The sequence below is a fragment of the Somniosus microcephalus genome, chromosome 3 (genome assembly GCF_052327205.1).
Source record: "Somniosus microcephalus isolate GS21.2 chromosome 3, FLI_Smic_1.0, whole genome shotgun sequence".
In the NCBI taxonomy this organism is placed as follows: domain Eukaryota; kingdom Metazoa; phylum Chordata; class Chondrichthyes; order Squaliformes; family Somniosidae; genus Somniosus; species Somniosus microcephalus.
Genome location: NC_140989.1, coordinates 3,328,320 through 3,345,981, shown reverse-complemented (window position 1 = coordinate 3,345,981; position 17,662 = coordinate 3,328,320). Strand labels below are relative to the sequence as shown.

The window sequence follows — 17,662 nt, the reverse complement described above, 5'->3', positions numbered from 1 at the left end:
GGCTCTCTCTCTGGGCACAGTGCTCTCTCTGGGCACAGTGCTCTCTCTCTGGGCACATTGCTCTCTCCCTGGGCACAGTGCTCTCTGCCTGGGCACAGTGCTCTCTCCCTGGGCACAGTGCTCTCTGCCTGGGCACTGTGCTCTCTCTCTGGGCACAGTGCTCTCTCTCTGGGCACAGTGTTCTCTCTGGGCACAGTGCTCTCTCCCTGGGCACAGTGCTCTCTCTGGGCACAGTGCTCTCTCTGGGCACAGTGCTCTCTCCCTGGGCACAGTGCTCTCTCTGGGCACAGTGCTCTCTCTCTGGGCACAGTGCTCTCTCCCTGGGCACAGTGCTCTCTCTGGGCACAGTGCTCTCTCTGGTCACAGTGCTCTCTCCCTGGGCACAGTGCTCTCTCTCTGGGCACAGTGCTCTCTCTCTGGGCACATTGCGCTCTCTCTCTGGGCACAGTGCTCTCTCTGGGCACAGTGCTCTCTCTCTGGGCACAGTGCTCTCTCTCTGGGCACAGTGCTCTCTCTCTGGGCACAGTGCTCTCCCTGGGCACAGTGCTCTCTCCCTGGGCACAGTGCTCTCTCTGGGCACAGTGCTCTCTCTCTGGGCACAGTGCTCTCTCCCTGGGCACAGTGCTCTCTCTGGGCACAGTGCTCTCTCTCTGGGCACAGTGCTCTCTCTCTGGGCACAGTGCTCTCTCCCTGGGCACAGTGCTCTGTCTCTGGGCACAGTGCTCTCTCTCTGGGCACCTTGCGCTCTCTCTCTGGGCACAGTGCTCTGTCTCTGGGCACAGTGCTCTCTCTCTGGGCACCTTGCGCTCTCTCTCTGGGCACAGTGCTCTCTCTGGGCACAGTGCTCTCTCTCTGGGCACAGTGCTCTCTCTCTGGGCACAGTGCTCTCTCCCTGGGCACAGTGCTCTCTCCCTAGGCACAGTGCTCTCTCCCTGGGCACAGTGCTCTCTCCCTGGGCACAGTGCTCTCTCTCTGGGCACAGTGCTCTCTCTCTGGGCACAGTGCTCTCTCCCTGGGCACAGTGCTCTCTCTGGGCACAGTGCTCTCTCTCTGGGCACAGTGCTCTCTCCCTGGGCAGGGTGCTGTCTCCCTGGGCACAGTGCACTCACTGGGCACAGTGCTCTCTCTGGGCACAGTGCTCTCTCTTTGGGCACAGTGTTCTCTCTCTGGGCTCAGTGCTCTCTCTCTGGGCACAGTGCTCTCTCCCTGGGCACAGTGCTCTCTCTCTGGGCACAGTGCTCTCTCTCTGGGCACAGTGCTCTCTCTCTGGGCACAGTGCTCTCTCCCTGGGCACAGTGCTCTCTCCCTGGGCACAGTGCTCTCTCTGGGCACAGTGCTCTCTCCCTGGGCACAGTGCTCTCTCTGGGCACAGTGCTCTCTCTCTGGGCACAGTGCTCTCTTCCTGGGCACAGTGCTCTCTCTGGGCACAGTGCTCTCTCTCTGGGCACAGTGCTCTCTCCCTGGGCACAGTGCTCTCTCCCTGGGCACAGTGCTCTCTCTCTGGGCACAGTGCTCTCCCTGGGCACAGTGCTCTCCCTGGGCACTGTGCTCTCTCCCTGGGCACAGTGCTCTCTCCCTGGGCACAGTGCTCTCTCTCTGGGCACAGTGCTCTCTCTGGGCACAGTGCTCTCTCTCTGGGCACAGTGCTCTCTCTCTGGGCACAGAGCTCTCCCTGGGCAGAGTGCTCTCTCCCTGGGCACAGTGCTCTCTCCCTGGGCACAGTGCTCTCTCTCTGGGCACAGAGCTCTCCCTGGGCACAGTGCTCTCTCTCTGGGCACTGTGCTCTCTCCCTGGGCACAGTGCTCTCTCTCTGGGCACAGTGCTCTCTCTGGGCACAGTGCTCTCTCTCTGGGCACAGTGCTCTCTCTCTGGGCACAGTGCTCTCTCTGGGCACAGTGCTCTCTCTCGGGGCACAGTGCTCTCTCCCTGGGCACAGTGCTCTCTGCCTGGGCACAGTGCTCTCTCCCTGGGCACAGTGCTCTCTCTGGGCACAGTGCTCTCTCTCTGGGCACAGTGCTCTCTCCCTGGGCACAGTGCTCTCTTCCTGGGCACAGTGCTCTCTCTGGGCACAGTGCTCTCTCTCTGGGCACTGTGCTCTCTCTCTGGGCACAGTGCTCTCTCCCTGGGCACAGTGCTCTCTCCCTGGGCACAGTGCTCTCTCTGGGCACTGTGCTCTCTCTCTGGGCACAGTGCTCTCTCTCTGGGCACAGTGTTCTCCCTGGGCACAGTGCTCTCTCCCTGGGCACAGTGCTCTCTCTGGGCACAGTGCTCTCTCTGGGCACAGTGCTCTCTCCCTGGGCACAGTGCTCTCTTCCTGGGCACAGTGCTCTCTCTCTGGGCACTGTGCTCTCTCCCTGGGCACAGTGCTCTCTCTCTGGGCACAGTGCTCTCTCTGGGCACAGTGCTCTCTCTCTGGGCACAGTGCTCTCTCTCTGGGCACAGTGCTCTCTCTGGGCACAGTGCTCTCTCTCGGGGCACAGTGCTCTCTCCCTGGGCACAGTGCTCTCTGCCTGGGCACAGTGCTCTCTCCCTGGGCACAGTGCTCTCTCTGGGCACAGTGCTCTCTCTCTGGGCACAGTGCTCTCTCCCTGGGCACAGTGCTCTCTTCCTGGGCACAGTGCTCTCTCTGGGCACAGTGCTCTCTCTCTGGGCACTGTGCTCTCTCTCTGGGCACAGTGCTCTCTCCCTGGGCACAGTGCTCTCTCCCTGGGCACAGTGCTCTCTCTGGGCACTGTGCTCTCTCTCTGGGCACAGTGCTCTCTCTCTGGGCACAGTGTTCTCCCTGGGCACAGTGCTCTCTCCCTGGGCACAGTGCTCTCTCTGGGCACAGTGCTCTCTCTGGGCACAGTGCTCTCTCCCTGGGCACAGTGCTCTCTTCCTGGGCACAGTGCTCTCTCTGGGCACAGTGCTCTCTCTCTGGGCACTGTGCTCTCTCTCTGGGCACAGTGCTCTCTCCCTGGGCACAGTGCTCTCTCCCTGGGCACAGTGCTCTCTCTGGGCACTGTGCTCTCTCTCTGGGCACAGTGCTCTCTCTCTGGGCACAGTGTTCTCCCTGGGCACAGTGCTCTCTCCCTGGGCACAGTGCTCTCTCTGGGCACAGTGCTCTCTCTGGGCACAGTGCTCTCTCCCTGGGCACAGTGCTCTCTCTGGGCACAGTGCTCTCTCCCTGGGCACAGTGCTCTCTCCCTGGGCACAGTGCTCTCTCCCTGGGCACAGTGCTCTCTCTCTGGGCACAGTGCTCTCTCCCTGGGCACAGTGCTCTCTCTCTGGGCACAGTGCTCTCTCCCTGGGCACAGTGCTCTCTCCCTGGGCACAGTGCTCTCTCCCTGGGCACAGTGCTCTCTCCCTGGGCACAGTGCTCTCTCCCTGGGCACAGTGCTCTCTCTGGGCTCAGTGCTCTCTCTGGGCACAGTGCTCTCTCTCTGGGCACAGTGCTCTCTCTCTGGGCACAGTGCTCTCTCCCTGGGCACAGTGCTCTCTCCCTGGGCACAGTGCTCTCTCTGGGCACAGTGCTCTTTCTGGGCACAGTGCTCTCTCTCTGGGCACAGTGCTCTCTCTCTGGGCACAGTGCTCTCTCTCTGGGCACAGTGCTCTCTCCCTGGGCACAGTGCTCTCTCTCTGGGCACAGTGCTCTCTCCCTGGGCACAGTGCTCTCTCTGGGCACAGTGCTCTCTCTGGGCACAGTGCTCTCTCCCTGGGCACAGTGCTCTCTCTCTGGGCACAGTGCTCTCTCTCTGGGCACAGTCCTCTCTCTGGGCACAGTGCTCTCTCCCTGGGCACAGTGCTCTCTCTGGGCACAGTGCTCTCTCCCTGGGCACAGTGCTCTCTCTGGGCACAGTGCTCTCTCTGGGCACAGTGCTCTCTCTCTGGGCACAGTGCTCTCTCCCTGGGCACAGTGCTCTCTCTCTGGGCACAGTGCTCTCTCTCTGGGTACAGTGCTCTCTCCCTGGGCACAGTGCTCTCCCTGGGCACAGCGCTCTCTCTGAGCACAGTGCTCTCTCTCTGGGCACAGTGCTCTCTCTCTGGGCACAGTGCTCTCTCTGGGCACAGTGCTCTCTCTCTGGGCACAGTGCTCTCTCTCTGGGCACAGTGCTCTCTCTCTGGGCACAGTGGTCTCTCCCTGGGCACAGTGCTCTCTCCCTGGGCACAGTGCTCTCTCCCTGGGCACAGTGCTGTCTCCCTGGGCACAGTGCTCTCTCTCTGGCCACAGTGCTCTCTCCCTGGGCACAGTGCTCTCTCTCTGGGCACAGTGCTCTCTCTGTGCACAGTGCTCTGTCTCTGGGCACAGTGCTCTCTCTCTGGGCACAGTGCTCTCTCTCTGGGCACAGTGCTCTCTCCCTGGGCACAGTGCTCTCTCTCTGGGCGCAGTGCTCTCTCTCTGGGCACAGTGCTCTCTCTCTGGGCACAGTGCTCTCTCTCTGGACACAGTGCTCGCTCTGGGCACAGTGCTCTCTCTCTGGGCACAGTGCTCTCTCCCTGGGCACAGCGCTCTCTCTCTGGGCACAGTGCTCTCTCTCTGGGCACAGTGCTCTCTCTCTGGGCACAGTGCTCTCTCTCTGGGCACAGTGCTCTCTCTCTGGGCACAGTGCTCTCTCTCTGGGCACAGTGCTCTCTCTCTGGGCACAGTGCTCTCTCCCTGGGCACAGTGTTCTCCCTGGGCACAGTGCTCTCTCTGGGCACAGTGCTCTCTCTCTGGGCACAGTGCTCTCTCCCTGGGCACAGTGCTCTCCCTCTCGGCACAGTGCTCTCTCCCTGGGCACAGTGCTCTCTCTCTGGGCACAGTGCTCTCTCTCTGGGCACAGTGCTCTCTCTCTGGGCACAGTGCTCTCTTTGGGCACAGTGCTCTCTCCCTGGGCACAGTGCTCTCTCTCTGGGCACAGTGCTCTCTCTTTGGGCACAGTGCTCTCTCCCTGGGCACAGTGCTCTCTCTGGGCACAGTGCTCTCTCTGGGCACAGTGCTCTCTCCCTGGGCACAGTGCTCTCTCTCTGGGCACAGTGCTCTCTCTCTGGGCACAGTGCTCTCTCTCTGGACACAGTGCTCTCTCTCTGGGCACAGTGCTCTCTCTCTGGGCACAGTGCTCTCTCTCTGGGCACAGTGCTCTCTCTGGGCACAGTGCTCTCTCTGGGCACAGTGCTCTCTCTGGGCACAGTGCTCTCTCCCTGGGCACAGTGCTCTCTCTCTGGGCACAGTGCTCTCTCCCTGGGCACAGTGCTCTCTCCCTGGGCACAGTGCTCTCTCTGGGCACAGTGCTCTCTCTGGGCACAGTGCTCTCTCTCTGGGCACAGTGCTCTCTCTGGGCACAGTGCTCTCTCCCTGGGCACAGTGCTCTCTCTCTGGGCACAGTGCTCTCTCTCTGGGCACAGTGCTCTCTCTCTGGGCACAGTGCTCTCTCTCTGGGCACAGTGCTCTCTCTGGGCACAGTGCTCTCTCTCTGGGCACAGTGCTCTCTCTCTGGGCACAGTGCTCTCTCTCTGGGCACAGTGCTCTCTCTGGGCACAGTGCTCTCTCTGGGCACAGTGCTCTCTCTGTGGGCAGCAGACAAGCATTAAACTCGCCAAACCGGAGTTGGGGGTAAGGTTCACAGAGTCGGGGGGAGGGGGTGTGGCGGGAGGGGGAGTTGGTTGCTGTCGAGTTTGTCTTCCTTTGGGAACGTCTCCTGAAGGGAGCACAGGACCCACATTTATATAGAGATAAATGACTTTGGTCGAATAGCCATTACAGGGACATAGTTGCAAGGTGACCAAGGTTGGGAACTAGATATTCCAGGGTACTTGACACTTCAAAAACACAGGCAGAATGGAAAAGGAGGGGGTGGGTGTACCCCTGATAATAAAGCATGATGTAAGTACAGAAGTGAGAAAGGATCTTGGCTCGGAAGATCAGGAAGTTGAATCCGTATGGGTGGAGATAAGAAATAACATGTGGCAGAAGACACATAGAAACATAGAAGACAGGAGCAGGAGTAGGCCATTCGGCCCTTCGAGCCTGCTCCGCCATTCAATGAGATCATGGCTGATCATCCAAATTCAGTACCCTGTCCCTGCCTTCTCCCCATATCCCTTGATCCCTTTAGCCTTAAGAAATATATCCAACGCTTGCTTGAATATATTTAATGAACTGGCCTCCACCGCCTTCTGTGGCAGAGAATTCCACAGGTTCACCACTCTCTGGGTGAAGAAATTCCTCCTCATCTCAGTCCTAAATGGCTTACCCCTTATCCTTAGACTATGACCCCTGGTTCTGGACTCCCCGACCATCGGGAACATCCTTCCTGCATCTAGTCTGTCCAGGCCTGACAGAATTTTATAGGTTTCGATGAGATCCCCTCTCAATCTTCTAAACTCCAGTGAGTATAAGCCCAATCGACACAACCTCTCTGGCCATTAATGATTTAGATATGAATGTAGGAGGCATGATCAGTAAGTTTGCAGTTGACATGAAAATTGGTGGGGTGGTAAATAGCGAGGAGGGAAGCCACAGGCTACAGGACGATATAGACGAGTTGGTCAGATGGGCAGAACAGTGGCAAATGGAATTTAACCCTGAAAAGTGTGAGGTGATGCATTTTGGGAGGACTAACAAGGCAAGGGAATACACAATGAATGGTAGGTCCCTAGGAAGGACAGAGGATCAGAGGGACCTTGGTGTGCATGTACATAGATCCCTGAAGGCAGCAGGACAGGTAGATAAGGTGATTAAAAAGGCATATGGGATACTTGCCTTCATTAGCCGAGGCATAGAATATAAGAGCAGGGAGGTTATGATGGAGCTGTACAAAACACTAGTTAGGCCACAGCTGGAATACTGTGTGCAGTTCTGATCGCCACACTATAGGAAGGATGTGATTGCATTGGAGAGGGTGCAGAGGAGATTCACCAGGATGTTACCTGGGCTGGAGTGCTTCAGCTATGAAGAGAGACTGGACAGGCTGGGGTTGTTTTCCTTGCAGCAGAGAAGGCTGAGGTGGGACCTGATTGAGGTGTACAAAATTATGAGGGGCATAGATAGGGTAGATAGAAAGGAACTTTTCCCCTTAGTAAAGGGGTCATTAACCAGGGGGCATAGTTTCAAGGTAAGGGGCAGGAGGTTTAGAGGGGATTTGAGGAAAAACCTTTTCACCCAGATGGTGGTTGGAATCTGGAACTCACTGCCTGAAAGGGTGGTAGAGGCAGGAACCCTCACAACATTCAAGAAGCATTTAGATGAGCATTTGAAATGCCATAGCATACAAGGCTACGGACCAAGTGCTGGAAAATGAGATTAGAATAGACAGGGCTGGCGCGGACACGATGGGCCGAAGGGCCTCTTTCTGTGCGGTATGACTCTGTGACAAAAGGCATTTGATAAGGTGCCATTTAAAAGGTTGTTACGCAAGATAAGGGCTCATGGGGTTGTGGGTAATATAGTAGCATGGATAGAGGATTGGTTAACAGACAGAAAACAGAGTCGTGATAAACGGGTCATTTTCAGGTTGGCAGGCTGTAACTAGTGGGGTGCCACAAGGATCAGTGTTGTGGCCTCAGCTATTTACAATTAATGACTTAGATGAGGGGACCAAGTGTAATGTATCCAAGTTTGCTGACGATAGAAACGTTGGTGGGACAGTAAGCTGTGGGGAGCATGCTAAGAGCCTGCAAAGGGATATAGACAGGCTAAGTGTCTGGGCAAGAAGGCGGCAGATGGAGTATAATGTGGGGAAATTTGAGGTTATTCACTTTTGTAGGAAGAATAGAAAAACAGAATATTTTTTAAATGGTGAGAAATAGAAACATACATAGAAACATAGAAACATAGAGGATAGGAGCAGGAGTAGGCCATTCGGCCCCTCGAGCCTGCTCCGCCATTCAATGAGATCATGGCTGATCATCCAAATTCAGTACCCTGTCCCTGCTTTCTCCCCATATCCCTTGATCCCTTTAGCCTTAAGAAATATATCCAACTCCTTCTTGAATATATTTAATGAATTGGCCTCCACTGCCTTCTGTGGTAGAGAATTCCACAGGTTCACCACTCTCTGGGTGAAGAAATTCCTCCTCATCTCTGTCCTAAATGGCTTACCCCTTATCCTTAAACTGTGACCCCTGGTTCTGGACTCCCCGGCCATCGGGAACCTCCTTCCTGCATCTAGTCTGTCCAGGCCTATCAGAATTTTATAGGTGTCGATGAGATCCCCTCTCAATCTTTTAGCTCCAGTCAGTACAAGCCCAATTGACCCAATCTCTCTTCGTACGTCATTCCTGCCATCCCAGGTATTAGCCTGGTGAATCTTCGCTGCACTCCTTCCATGGCAAGAACATCCTTCCTCAGATAAGGTGACCAAAACTGCACACAATACTCAAGGTGCGGTCTCACCAAGGCCCTGTACAACTGCAGCAAGACATCCTTGTTCCTGTACTCGAACCCTCTTGCTACGAAGGCCAACATACCATTTGCCTTCTTAACTGCCTGCTGCACCTGCATGCTTACCTTCAGCGACTGGTGCACAAGAACACCCAGGTCTCTTTGCACTTCCCCTTCTCCCAATCTATTGCCATTCAAATAATAATCTGCCTTCCTGTTTTTGCCACCAAAGTGGATAACCTCACATTTATCCACGTTATATTGCATCTGCCATGCTTCTGCCCAATCACCCAACCTGTCCAAATCATACTGGAGTTTCTCGGCATCCTCCTCACAGCACACACGCCCACCCAGCTTTGTGTCGTCTGCAAATTTGGAGATATTACATCTAGTTCCCTTGTCTAGATCATTAATATATATTGTGAATAGCTGGGGTCCAAGGACCGAGCCCTGCGGTACCCCACTAGTCACTGCCTGCCATTTGGATAAAGACCCGTTTATTCCAACACTTTGCTTTCTGTCCGCCAACCAGTTGTCTATCCAAGTCAATACCTTGCCCCCAATCCCATGTGCCTTAACTTTACACGCTAATCTCTTATGCGGGACCTTATCGAAAGCCTTCTGAAAGTCCAAATACACCACATCCACTGGTTCTCCCTTGTCTATTTTACCAGTTACATCCTCAAAAAATTTCAGTAGATTAGTCAAGCACGATTTACCTTTTGTAAATCCATGTTGACTTTGTCCGATCCTGTCACTGCTTTCCAAGTGTACACTCTCGGGAGCCGCAAGCCTACATTTCGTTGTACTGCACTTGTGCACTAACAATGACAATAAAAGTTGATTTGATTTTGATTTGATTTATAATGGACTCTAGCATTTTCCCCACTACCGATGTCAGGCTTACCGGTCTATAATTCCCCGCTTTTTCTCTACCACCTTTTTTGAATAGTGGGGTAACATTAGCTACCCTTCAATCCATGGGAACTGTTCCAGAGTCTATCGAGTTCTGGAAGATGATCAGCAATACATCTACTTTTTCTAGGGCCACTTCCTTAAGTACCCTAGGATGTAGATTATCAGGCCCTGGGGATTTATCGGCCTTCAATCCCGTCAACTTCCCCAACACCATTTCCCTACAAATACTGATTTCTTTCAGTTCCTCCCTTTCATCAGATCCTATGTTCCCCGACATCTCTGGGAGGTTATTTGTGTCCTCCTTTGTGAAGACAGAACCAAAGTATGAATTTAGTTGGTCTGCCATTTCTTTGTTCCCCATTATAAATTCCCCTGATTCTGACTGTAAGGGACCTACGCTTGACTTCACCAATCTTTTTCTCTTCACATATCTATAAAAGCTTTTACAGTCAGTTTTTATGTTCCCTGCAAGCTTATTTTCATAATCTATTTCCCCCCTCTTAATTAATCCCTTTGTCCCCCTTTGCTGAATCCTAAACTGCTCCCAATCCTCAGGTTTGCTGCTTTTTTTGGCCTATTTATATGTCCTCTCCTTGGATCTTATGTTATCCCTAATTTCCCTTGTTAGCCACGGTTGAGTCACCTTTTTTGATTTATTTTTATGGCAAACTGGAATAAACAAATTCTGTAGTTCATCCATGTGATCTTTGAATGTTTGCCATTGCCTATCCAGCGTCAACCCTTTGAGTGACATTACCCAATCCATCCTACCCAACTCGCGTCTCATACCATCATAGTTCCCTTTATTTAAATTCAGGACCTTAGTCTCTGAGTCAACTACTTCCTCTCCATCTTAATGAAGAATTCGATCATATTATGATCGCTCTGACCCAAGGGGCCTCACACAACAAGATTGCTAATAAATCCTTTCTCATTGCATAATACCCAGTCTAAGATGGCCTGATCCCTAGTTGGTTCCTCGACATATTGGTCCAGGAAACCATCCCGTATACACTCCAGGAATTCCTCCTCCACAGTATTGTTACTAATTTGGTTAGCCCAATCTATATGTAGATTAAAGTCACCCATGATGACTGCTGTGCCCTTATTGCACGCTTCTCTAATTTCCCTTTTAATGCCATCCCCAACCTCTGCATTACTGTTTGGAGGTCTGTATACCACTCCCACTAACGTTTTCTGCCCCTTGGTATTTCTCAGTTCTACCCATACAGATTCCACATCATCAGAGCCAATATCTTTCCTTACAATTGTGTTAATCCCCTCTTTAACCAGCAATGCTACCCCACCTCCTTTTCCTTTTTGCCTATCTTTCCTGAATATTGAATACCCCTGGATGTTGAGTTCCCAGCCTTGGTCCCCCTGGAGCCATGTTTCCGTAATCCCAATCATACCATATTCATTTACCTCTATTTGCGCTGCTAATTCATCCACCTTATTACGAATGCTCCTTGCATTAAGACACAAAGCCTTCAGGCTTGTTTTTTTAACGCTCTTAGACCTTTTAGAATTATTATTTACTGTGGCCATGTTTGTTTTAAACCCTTGGGCCTAGAAATTCACTTTGGGCCCGCCAGCTGGCGTGCGCCCAAAAGTTAGCGCTGAGCGCGGAGCCAGTTGCGAACGTCAGATATTCAGTTTTTGCGCCCCAAGTCGGAACCGGGCGCTGTTCCAGGGTGTGGCCGCCCCCGCTTGGGGCGCTGAAACTGAATTTCAGCGCTCTAGGCGCCGCTGCGCCACCCGCTGCGGAGCGGCAGGCTGCGGTACTGCAGGCCTCCTCCTTCTCTTAAGGGGGAGGTGCCTGCAACGGGGAGATCGCCGCTGGATAGTGCCGGCAAATGAGCCCGGCACCACGGAAAAGTGCCGGGTTCGCGGAAAGCAGCCGGCAATGCCGCGGCGGGGGGGGGGTGGAGGAGGCCGGGGAAGGAGGTGCGGGCAGGCGGCCGCCGAAAAAGCAGCCGGCCGCACCTCCACCTTAAAGCGCCCCACTAAGGCTACAGTATGGCCCCGTTTTCTGATCGCTGTTTGCGGCCGCTGCGGAAGAGGCGGCCGCAACTCAATATGGGGATCGGGCCAGTAGCGGGGCGGTAGCGGGGCACTGCGCACACTGATGATGTCATCGGTGCCGGCGCAGCGCTAACGGCTACTGCCGCCATTACCGCTGCGCTGAATATCAGCGCAAACTCCTCTATTGGCGCAGAAGCCCTCTTTGGGCGGTAACTGGCCGCAAAGCTGGCAGCGCCTTACTGAATTTCTAGGCCTTGATTTCTCCGATTGCCACCTTTGTTATTCTCCTTCCTGTCTTTTGCTTCTATCCTTGTTTCCCTTTCCTTTGTCTCCCTGCTCAGGTTCCCAACCCCCACAGCACTAACAAACAAAATGATTAAAAATTGGCGTTCAGAGAGATTTAGGTGTCCTCGTACAGGAAACACAGAGAGCTAGCATGTAGGAACAGCAAGCAATTAGGAAGGCAAATGGCCTGTTGGCCTTTATTTAAGAGGGTTGGAGTATGAGAGTAAGGAAGTCTTGCTCCAATTGTACAGGGCCTTGGTGAGACCACACCTGGAGTACTGGGCACAGTTATGGTCTCCTTAACTGAGTAAGGACATACTTGCCTTAGAGACAGTGCAATGTTCACTAGATTGATTCCTGGGATGAGAGGGATGTCCTATGAAGAGAGATTGGGTAGATTGTGAGAATGAGAGGTGAACTCATTGAAACATATAAGATTCTGAGGGGGATTGACAGGGTAGATGCTGAGAGTTGTTACCCCTGGCTGGAGAGTCTAGAACTAGGGGGCATAGTCTCAGGATAAGGGGTCAACCATTTAAGACTGAGATGAGGAGGAATTTCTTCACTCAGAGGGTTGTGAATCTTTGGAATTCTCTGCCCCATACGGCTGTGAATGCTGAGTCTTTGAGTATATTCAAGGGTGAGATTGATAGATTTTGGACTCTAGGGGAATCAAGGGATATGGGGATCGGGCAGGAAAGTGGAGCTGAGGTCGAAGATCAGCCATGATCTTACTGAACGGCAGAGCAGGCTCAAGGGGCTGTATGGCCTACACCTGCTCCTAATTCTTATGTTCTTAAGAGCCTCCTGGGCAGGTTATATTGGTGCTGATCGAGGGGATTTGCAGCCCCGGTTGGATTGAGTTGGGGTTAGTAGTGGTCAGGTACAAAAAATAATCAATAATGCTAATGGAATGTTAGCCTTTATAACTTTATATAGAGGGCTAGAATATACAGGGGAGGCGGTTTTGCTGCAGCGATACAAAGCCTTGGTTAGACCACATCTGGGCACTGTGAGCAGCTCTGGGCACTGTGAGCAGCTCTGGGCACTGTGAGCAGCTCTGGGCACTGTGAGCAGCTCTGGGCACTGTGAGCAGCTCTGGACACTGTGAGCAGCTCTGGGCACTGTGAGCAGCTCTGGACACTGTGAGCAGCTCTGGGCACTGTGAGCAGCTCTGGGCACTGTGAGCAGCTCTGGGCACTGTGAGCAGCTCTGGACACTGTGAGCAGCTCTGGACACTGTGAGCAGCTCTGGACACTGTGAGCAGCTCTGGACACTGTGAGTAGCTCTGGACACTGAGCAGCTCTGGACACTGTGAGCAGCTCTGGGCACTCTGAGCAGCTCTGGGCACTGTGAGCAGCTCTGGGCACTGTGAGCAGCTCTGGACACTGTGAGCAGCTCTGGGCACTGTGAGCAGCTCTGGGCACTGTGAGCAGCTCTGGGCACTGTGAGCAGCTCTGGGCACTGTGAGCAGCTCTGGGCACTGTGAGCAGCTCTGGGCACTGTGAGCAGCTCTGGGCACTGTGAGCAGCTCTGGGCACTGTGAGCAGCTCTGGGCACTGTGAGCAGCTCTGGGCACTGTGAGCAGCTCTGGGCACTGTGAGCAGCTCTGGGCACTGCACCTTAGAAAGGATCTACTGGCCTTGGAAGAACTGCAACACAGATCGACCAGAATGTTACCAGGACTCCAAGGGTTAAATTATGAGGAAAGATTACATGAACTAGGCTTGTAGTCCCTGGAATATAGAAGGTTAATGGGTGATTTGATTGAGGCTTTCAGGATCCTGAATGGAATTGATCAGGTGATTGAGAGAAACTTTTTCTGCTGGTGGTGGAGTCTGGCACAAGGGGACATAACTTTAAAATCAGAGCCAGGCCATTCAGGAGTTAAGTTAGGAAACACTTCCTCACACAAAGGCTGGTAGAAGTGTGGAACTCTCTCCCGCAGAAAGCAGTAGATGCTAGCTCAATTAATAATTTTAAATCTAAAATCAATAGATTCTTGCTAGCCAAGGGTATTAAGGGGTAAGGAGCCAAAGCAGGTGGCTGGAGTTAGGATACAGATCAGCCCGGATCTTATTGAATGGTGGAACAGGCTCGAGGGGCTGAATGGTCCTGTGTTTGGTGAGGTTGGTCCTCATTGGGTGGAGTTACTGACTAGATGCTTGCTCTACTCCCCAGGCCTTCGGTGCAGTGGAAGCAATGTCAGACAGGACCTGTATCCATTCCAAAGGCCAAGTCCATGCTGAGATCTCGGCCGAGGACCTCCTGAGCTGCTGTAAACTGGAATGCGGGAATGGGTAAGTGCTTCTGTACAATGAGTGTGAAAGTGGTTGTGAGGGCAGATGGACCGCCACCACACAGAGTGCAGGGGGTTGCGGCTATTGTAGGAATAAAGATCTTTCTAGCCATTCATGTGTCTGTGCTGTTACAAAATTGCAACAGTAGTCTGGAGATTGGGAACAGACTTCTAGAATGGACACAGCTTACTCACACATCAGGTACAGCACGGGTTAGATACAGAGTAAAGCTCCCTCTACACTGTCCCATCAAACACTCCCAGGGCTGGTACAGCACGGGTTAGATACAGAGTAAAGCTACCTCTACACTGTCCTATCAAACACTCCCAGGGCAGGTACAGCACGGGTTAGATACAGAGTAAAGCTACCTCTACACTGTCCTATCAAACACTCCCAGGGCAGGTACAGCACGGGTTAGATACAGAGTAAAGCTCCCTCTACACTGTCCCATCAAACACTCCCAGGGCAGGTACAGCACGGGTTAGACACAGAGTAAAGCTCCCTCTACACTGTCCCATCAAACACTCCCAGGGCAGGTACAGCACGGGTTAGATACAGAGTAATGTTCCCTCTACACTGTCCCATCAAACACTCCCAGGGCAGGTATAGCACGGGTTAGATACAGAGTAAAGCTCCCTCTACACTGTCCCATCAAACACTCCCAGGGCAGGTACAGCACGGGTTAGATACAGAGTAAAGCTCCCTCTACACTGTCCCATCAAACACTCCCAGGGCAGGTACAGCAGGGGTTAGATACAGAGTAAAGCTCCCTCTACACTGTCCCATCAAACACTCCCAGGGCAGGTACAGCACGGGTTAGATACAGAGTAAAGCTCCCTTCTAGAATGGACACAGCTTACTCACACATCAGGTACAGCACGGGTTAGATACAGAGTAAAGCTCCCTCTACACTGTCCCATCAAACACTCCCAGGGCTGGTACAGCACGGGTTAGATACAGAGTAAAGCTACCTCTACACTGTCCTATCAAACACTCCCAGGGCAGGTACAGCACGGGTTAGATACAGAGTAAAGCTACCTCTACACTGTCCTATCAAACACTCCCAGGGCAGGTACAGCACGGGTTAGATACAGAGTAAAGCTCCCTCTACACTGTCCCATCAAACACTCCCAGGGCAGGTACAGCACGGGTTAGATACAGAGTAATGTTCCCTCTACACTGTCCCATCAAACACTCCCAGGGCAGGTATAGCACGGGTTAGATACAGAGTAAAGCTCCCTCTACACTGTCCCATCAAACACTCCCAGGGCAGGTACAGCACGGGTTAGATACAGAGTAAAGCTCCCTCTACACTGTCCCATCAAACACTCCCAGGGCAGGTACAGCAGGGGTTAGATACAGAGTAAAGCTCCCTCTACACTGTCCCATCAAACACTCCCAGGGCAGGTACAGCACGGGTTAGATACAGAGTAAAGCTCCCTCTACACTGTCCCATCAAACACTCCCAGGGCAGGTACAGCACAGGTTAGATACAGAGTAAAGCTCCCTCTACACTGTCCCATCAAACACTCCCAGGGCAGGTACAGCATGTGTTAGATACAGAGTAAAGCTCCCTCTACACTGTCCCATCAAACACTCCCAGGGCAGGTACAGCACGGGTTAGATACAGAGTAAAGCTCCCTCTACACTGTCCCATCAAACACTCCCAGGGCAGGTACAGCACGGGTTAGATACAGAGTAAAGCTCCCTCTACACTGTCCCATCAAACACTCCCAGGGCAGGTACAGCACGGGTTAGATACAGAGTAAAGCTCCCTCTACACTGTCCCATCAAACACTCCCAGGGCAGGTACAGTACGGGTTAGATACAGAGTAAAGCTCCCTCTACACTGTCCCATCAAACACTCCCAGGGCAGGTACAGCACGGGTTAGATACAGAGTAAAGCTCACTGTTTATAAAAGACTTCCGGGTTCCCTTCCAGGATATCTGATCATCTATTCTCAATCTCTTTGCCCCTCTTATTCCCTTTTTTCGTTCTGCTCTGCACTTTCTATATTCCGCTTGGTTCTGTACTGTATTATGAACCTTACAATTGTCATAAGCCTCCTTTCCTGTTTCATCTTTAGTCACCCAGGAAGCCCTAGCTTTTGGTGCCCTACCTTTCTCCCTCATGGGAATGTGCCTACTCTGTAACTGAACCATCTCCTCTTTGGAGGCCTCACATTGTTCAATTACTGTTTTGCCTACCAATTTTTGATTGTAATCTACCTGGGCCAGATCCTTTTTCAACTCATTGAAATTAGCCCTCCTCCAGATGAATATTTTGATATGATTTTTCCCTAACTATTCTAAACTTGATGATATTATGATCACTGTTTCCAAAATGCTCCCCACTGAAATATGCTGCACTTGCCACACTTCATTCCCCAGAACTAGTTAGGGGGTAGTTTCTTTAGTTGTGTGCCTGCGCCCAGTTAGAAGAAGATTGAGAGTGTCCCAGAGTCTGATCATATCAGACTCTTAGAGCCCAGAGAGAGACAGAGACAGTGGGGGTTAGCAGGCGTGATCGGTGGCGGGTCGGGTGGAAAATGTTTTTTTTGACAGCGCAATTTATGATCAGCCATGATCTTATTAAATGGCGGAGCAGGCTCGAGGGGCCATAAGGCCTACTCCTGCTCTTATTTCTTATGTTCTTAATCAACTGATGCTGCACTGGGCATTAGCACCCAACCACATTGTTGCCCGGGACGCCAGGGATGGCCTCACCATGGCCAGATTTACTTCACTTGGCGCTGTTCACCCTGGCTGCCACATGATGCGCCAGGTTGGCACCACCCCACACCAACACCATAAAATATCCCTACAATGCCCAAGCCATTCGTTTCACACCCATCACCATTGCGGGGGGTACCGTTATGTCTCACCATTCAATGCAACTCACGAAGTCACTTCCAAAGGTTCACACAAATCTATCCAAGAACGGAAAGTGTTGAAAATAAAGATTTCAATGTTTGATAGCACATTAACAGAAACTTCGCATGAACATTGGCTAAAACACACCACTACCTACCCTTGTGTGTTGTTAGTTGGTATGATTGGACTAGGGTGAGTGTGAGGGGTGGCTAGTGAGATGGGGATGTGGATAGAAAGGGATGGGTGGAGGTGCAAGGTAAGTTGGTGTAAGGATGTGCAGGAGTAGGGTAGGGAAGGCAGAGTGATGGGGATGTGATGAGTGGCAAAGCAGGATGAGGTCAAGTGTGGCTTTGCAGTAACATTTTGTAATCTACTGAGATCATTAAAAGGTTTGCGCCAATGCAGCCTGATCCTCCTAACGACATGCTTGTGTCCTCCTGTGCAGTGTGCAACCAGGCTGCGTTGATCTCCTGGGGAGGTCTCTTCTGCCCATTGGAAGGGAAGAGAACTTCCCTGAATGCTGTGACTCCCTCTAAGTATGTGGAGGGAGTCATGGGAGAGCCTGGGTGCAGCTCTGCACCTCTGTGCAGTGCTTGTCAGTGTTTGCAGCACCTCAGTGCTGTCGAACACTGACAGCACAAATATCAAAATCAATTTGCGCATGGTCCCTTTGTGGAAACTAGCTGATGGTGCCTCATCAAATGACGTCATCAGACCCGCTTCCTTCAATTGGCTGGCAAACATGCTGGGCGGGCTTAACGAGCCCAATCAGGGGAAAATCATTTTGGACAGCGGGCTGGGGTCAGCAGCGGGGCCGGGACCCGCCACCGATCCATCGAAGTTGGTCAAATCCAGCTGAGAGGGAGACAGAGAGAGACACAGAGACAGAGACACACACACACACCACACACACCGACAG

The 17,662-nt window shown here is 52.6% G+C and overlaps 1 protein-coding gene across 1 annotated transcript in view; it reads left to right on the top strand.

The window, feature by feature from the left end:
• The window catches only part of LOC147120791 (cathepsin B-like), a 39,051-nt gene that overhangs the window by 15,986 nt on the left and 5,403 nt on the right, over positions 1-17,662 (top strand). Inside the window, exon 3 of the mRNA XM_085978677.1 lies at positions 13,751-13,869. Coding sequence (XP_085834803.1) covers positions 13,751-13,869 — 119 coding nt within the window. The remainder of the gene's footprint in view (positions 1-13,750; positions 13,870-17,662) is intronic.